The following is a 5,421-nucleotide window of genomic DNA, read 5'->3' on the forward strand; positions in this document are numbered from 1 at the left end:
GGTCCATGACCTCCAAACCTTCCAGGAGTGGTGAGCCCTCTCTTCCCTACTCCGGGACCACCCTCTGGCGGACACAGCAGCAGGGCCAGCCCAGGTGGGGCCCTCCCACTCACCTGGAAGCGGCAGGCTTGGTGAGCAGTGCCTGCAGGGTGTGTGGCGTGGAGCCGGGCACAAGGCAGGCTGCCAGGCCCCGGGGGCCAATCCTGCCCTTTGAGGTGGAAGAGGACGCGGGCGTGGGGCTCCGCTGGAGTCACAGCCACTTCCACTGACACGGCCCGCACGTCCCACGGGACTGGCCGTTGGTGTGGCTCAGTGACCCGAGGGGGGACCACCTGGAGGGAAAACGGGGGTGCTCAACAAAGCAAGGGGTGGGGAGAAACAAAAACTCAGGCTGGCAGGAGAGAGCCTTTATGGGCCTCCTTTTCCCCCCTCTGGAAAATGGGGAGCACAGCTAGGGCTGAGCCACACACAGCAGACCTTGGCTCTGAGTCCGGTTAGCCCAGGAGACTCTGGTGGCCCCTCCTTACCTGCTGAGTGGCAAAGGGTGGGTAGGAGGCCCGGAGAAGTGGCTGGGCCCTGGGCCAGGGCTGCAGCAGCAGAAAGGTCTCAGATCGGGAGCCCAGAGAGGAGTTGGCAGGTGGATAGCGGCCCACCTGCTGCACACGGAAGTGCTCGGGGGCATCCAGGAGCTCCAGGGCCGCCGGCAGGTAGACTGGGTCCAGGGGGTCCTGGTCACAGTCCACTGAAGAGGGAGAAGGGGGAGGGATGGTGACAGCTTTAGAGCAGACAGGGGTTGAACTCAGCTTTGTCCCGGGGCACAGCAGTGGTGGGTGATGGAGGAAGAAAAGGGTTGTAAATGTCCCATCCTCCCAGGGTGTCGGGGGGAGTCTCCCCATTTCACAGATGAGGTAACTGGGACCAGGATTTGAATCTACATCCAGGACTGACTGCCAGCTTCTGAGTCATTCCTTCTTCTGCCTTCCACAGACCCAGGCCTTCCTCACGCCAGCAGAACCTTCTCAATGTCTCCTCCTCCCCCATTCCCGCCCCCTACCTACCTGCCTCTGACACCAAGGCATTTGTGGGGTACAGACCTCCTCAGACAGGGTCTATGTAGTAAAAGATGGTGATGAGGTGAGCTTTGTGGAAGTAGAGACCCCTTCTCAGCCCCTGGGTCCTTGGCCAGACTTGGCTGGGCATCCACCCCCCCTCCCTCTGCACCATCACCATGGCAACCTTGCACTGGTTTACCGAACTTGCTCCCTTCTACCCCATCCCAACTGGGTATTGGAGTGCAAGTCTAGGATGTCGGGGGGTGGGGAACCATAAGCTTGGGGAGAGAGTCAAAGTATTCAACCAACAGTCAGAAGGGCAAAGGACCCCTAAGACCATATTTGGTTTGTATCAACTGACTATTAGTTAGCCCTAAAAATAATAGTTAACATTTTTTGACAGCAAGCTATATGTTGGCTACTATTTTAAATACTTTACATGTATTAACTCTTTCGGGCTTTGTAATAGCTCTGAGAACTAGGTTCTATTAATATTAATCCCATTTTATGGTTGTAGAAAATGAAGCTGAGAGGTTCAGGGACTTGCCTGGGGTCCCACAGCAGGAACGCGATGGAGCCGGGAGTCAGAGCCCAGGCACCAACCATTACACACCCTGCCTCTCCACCCTCCACCTCTCTCCACCCTGGGCTGCTTTCCACCGGGCACCCTGTGGGCTTCATTCCCTGGAGTGTGGGTCTCTCCTCCTCTGCTGGGCAGCGCCTCCCTCCTCCTCCAGGGTCAAGAGTCATTGTCACCTCCTTCTTAAGGAAGCCCCCCTTGATTGCTTGCCCTCCCACCAGTCCCCTCAGTCTTCTGCACCCCTGAATTAGTTATCTTCCTGTCTGTCGGCTGGGGGCCTTGTCTTACTCATCCCAGCATCCCCCATCCCTGGAGAGGATGTTCTGGGAGCCTGGAGACCTGTGTTTACGTCCTAACTCTTCCTCGATTAGGCTTGGGTCAGTCATTTAACATCCTGGAGCCTCAGTTTCCTCACCTGTAGAACGAGCATTTAGTGACACGGTGGACAGGGGAGGGCTTTGTAAACTACGGTGCGCTGCCTGGAGGAGGGATTATTGCTGCTGCATAATAGATGTGACAAGGCTTTCCTCTTCTCTCTGTGTGAGGGGTTATTAGGGCTCCTGCTGGGTCCCCTGGGGAGGGGAGCAGGTGGCTGAAAGCAGCCCTAGAGCCAGTTTGCTCTCAGCCCCACTACTGGGCTGGGGGACTTGATGGTTTCAACCTCCTTCTGGACCCTCCCCAGCAAGGAGCACGTGGCTGAGAAGCTCCACTCCCCACGCCCCCCACCCCCAAGTGTAACAGGTGAGTGACTGTGGCTCCCTGGGGCCAGACCCTGGCTTCTGGTCCTTCTCCTACTCCACACTCCACTGCCTGGATAATTACAAGATGCTCTGTGGCCTGACTCCCACGGACTCGCATCACTCAGTGCTCAGCTCTCTGGTGGGAGGAGGGGGCAGAGAATGCCTCGCTCTCTGTGGCATCATCCTCCACCTAGCAGCCTCAGCCCACGACAAGGGCAGTCGGCCTCCCACGCAGGGGCACAGGGGAGGCGCTGCCCCTTCCTCCAGTGATTCCCATACTCAGGAAGGCACCGATGAAGTAATTCCAAGGTCAAAGAGCTCCTTGGGGCAGGGGGAAGGCGGCTGCGGATCTCGCAGATCCTGGGCAAAGGGGCTGCTTCCCGTTCCGTGGGGGCTGGGTTGATGGTTGCGGGGAAGAGGCCAGGAGCCACGGGGCTACAGCTCTCTGTACCGCAGATTAGGGAGGTGGTGCGTGCGGGACAGGGGGCAGCCAGGTTAGACGTCGCGACTGGAGGGGAAACTCGTGGAAGGTGCGGGGACACGGCGAGGATGGGGGGGAAGACGGTGAGAGCCCGGGGACCCCGCTGGCCTTGGGTCCGGAAGAAGTTGCCAGGTTATGCAAGTGAGGAAAGCCAGAGGCGCGAGGCTGGGGGCCAGATCCCAGGGGTAAGACCTCGCCAACCCTCAGGGCACGCTGTGGGGCGACCCGGCTCGGGGTTTAGTCCCAGAACTCGCGGGTTCCCGGCTCCCGAGCATCCCTCGCGCTCGGCCTCTGCTCGGGCCCGGCTGCCCCTCGCCCCGCCCCGCCCCTCCCCTCCCGCTGACCTCTCACGACGTCCAGGACGAGGGCCACCAGCAGGCAGAGCCAGGGGCCGCAGGGCCCCTGGGGAGCCGCTGCCACGCGCCCCGCCATCCAGACGTTCATCCTTCCCACTCAAGGCCGGGACTAGGCGGGCGGTTCAGGTGGCCGCGGGCGGGGGGGGTGCCGCCTGCCACGCGCCCCGCCATCCAGACGTTCATCCTTCCCACTCAAGGCCGGGACTAGGCGGGCGGTTCAGGTGGCCGCGGTCCTCCCGGCATCTCCCGGCCCGACCGGGCCGGCTGGGTCCCCGCCGCCCGCCAATCCGCGGCCGCAGTTCCCAGACAATGGAGCGGGAGCTAGAGCTGGAGCAGGAGGGTGGGAGGGAGCGAACGCGGCTCACGGGCTGCCCCTCCGCCCCGCCGGGTCCTAGTGCCCGACGGATGCCGAAGCCCCAAGCGCCCCTGTGCTAGAGATCGGGCAGAAGGCCACTTCCCCGGGAACTGACTTGCCTCTGCCAAAAGGGACACGACGACGTGTTCCGTTCGCTCCCTTTCGGAAGCTCCTGACCAATGAGGAAAAAGCACCTCCTCTGCCTCCCCCCCCAACCCCACAAGCAGCTCTCCTATAAAGGCATCTGACTCTTGAACCAGAACTAGAATTAGGGGTGGTGGGGGACGTAGAGAACCGAGCTCCGGGGTGGAGAGGGGATGAGAGGGGCCAGGAGGGCCAGGTGACAACTGCTCTGACAGAGGAAGACCCCCAGATGCAGGCAGCCCCATCCCTGGGAGAAACCTGTGGGTCTAAGAAGAGGGAGGGCTGCTCTCTTTGCTGAGGGAAGGCCTGCCTCCCAGGTCCTGCCTCCCGCCAGGCAGCGCTGGGAGAGGTCCAGAGCGGGGCACCTGGCTGCACATTAGCCTTTCCTGGGCAGCTTAAAAAGGAAAAACCACACCCAGGCGCCTCCCCGAAATGCCTGATCCAATCTGTGCACCGGGTTGAGAACCGCGGGCGCAGAACTCCTGTCTGGCAGGGAAGCAGGGAGGGCAGGCAAGCCTGTCTCTGGCTGGGGGCCAGCCTTCGCCACTCCTGCACACAGGGCTGGACGGGGTACCCTCCTCCCCCTCCCCCACAAGCACACTATTGCCACAGAGCTAGTCAGTCCTGGAAGTTTGGTAATGGGGGCGCGTGCCCTCCTCATTCCTCACACCCCTGGAGGGAAGGGTGACTGGTACCAGCCTTCTTTCGCACTCCCTTCCTTTTTCCCAGCTTTGCACTACCTGACACCTGCAGGGAGAAGTCGTGAAAGCTGAGCAGCTCCACAGAAATGGGTTTAGCTGGAGAGAGAGCAATCAAAGCAAGCCAGACTTTGAGCAAATACATCTGATCCAGAACTAGACAATAAAATAGCGTGCACTTTATTTAAAACCAACCAAGCACTGATAAAAATATATTTCACTGCAACTGTGATTCCATATCCAACCTCAACAGTAAGAACTGGGCATTTCTCTACTCTTCACATCACATGTGGGGCCTGGCAGAGGAGGCCACCCACCTCCACCAAAGCCTGGAAGGAAGAATGAGCGCCCTGGTGGGGAGGGTGCAGCTGCAGAGCACGAGAAGGGAAGGGGCTGTGAGGTGCATCTCTGCTGTCTGCTCTGCGCTCCTCCTAGGCGACTGATCAGCGAACTCCCTGGTGGCAGTGATGGAGAGAGAGATGGAGAACCGCCCGGAGCTGCGCAGACAGGAAGATGAACCCTCCTTCCTCCTTCAGGGTCTCTGAAATCCCCACAGGGGATCTCATGGCCACTGCAGGGTCCTACTTGCAGGCACAAGCCTACGAAGCAGTCATCTTTTGCTCTGGCTGAAGGGAAATCAAGATTCTGAGAGGAACCACTTTCCTCTTGACACAAAGCAGCTACAGGGCAGTTTCCTACACACAGTAAGGCAGCGGGCAAGCAGAGGGCCCTGCTGGCTCGGATTAAGGCACTTGTAACAGATTCAATGTACATCCCCGCCCGGGCCCCAGGCGGGAACTTCCCCACTTCCCTTCCCCTTAGGCCCCAAATGCCCTGCCTCTTCCCCATGCTGGGCAATGAAGGGGACAGGAGCATGCCCTGAGGGACTGTGGTTTGGTTGGAGTACAGGGCTAGAAGGAGAAGACAAGTGGGAAGAAAGCTGGCGACTTGGCAGGGCAGGAGCTAGAGAAGGACAGGAGAGCAAGAGCGTCGGAGGGAGGCAAGGCAGCAGGTG

The 5,421-nt window shown here is 60.0% G+C and overlaps 1 protein-coding gene across 2 annotated transcripts in view; it reads right to left on the bottom strand.

The window, feature by feature from the left end:
* TMEM132A (transmembrane protein 132A) overlaps positions 1 to 3,306 on the bottom strand; it is a 12,085-nt gene extending 8,779 nt beyond the window's left edge. The window contains exons 1-3 of one of the 2 annotated variants that reach the window (XM_007462192.1): positions 3,198 to 3,306; positions 528 to 742; positions 114 to 332 (exon numbers count right to left, since the gene is read on the bottom strand). In XM_007462192.1, coding sequence (XP_007462254.1) covers positions 114 to 332; positions 528 to 742; positions 3,198 to 3,297 — 534 coding nt within the window. In that variant the 5' untranslated portion in view covers positions 3,298 to 3,306. The remainder of the gene's footprint in view (positions 1 to 113; positions 333 to 527; positions 743 to 3,197) is intronic. The other variant, XM_007462191.1, reaches the window with a different exon arrangement.
* Between the last annotated feature and the right edge of the window lie 2,115 nt (positions 3,307 to 5,421).

This window comes from Lipotes vexillifer, unplaced genomic scaffold (assembly GCF_000442215.2).
Source record: "Lipotes vexillifer unplaced genomic scaffold, Lipotes_vexillifer_v1.1 scaffold1129, whole genome shotgun sequence".
NCBI lineage: Eukaryota > Metazoa > Chordata > Mammalia > Artiodactyla > Lipotidae > Lipotes > Lipotes vexillifer.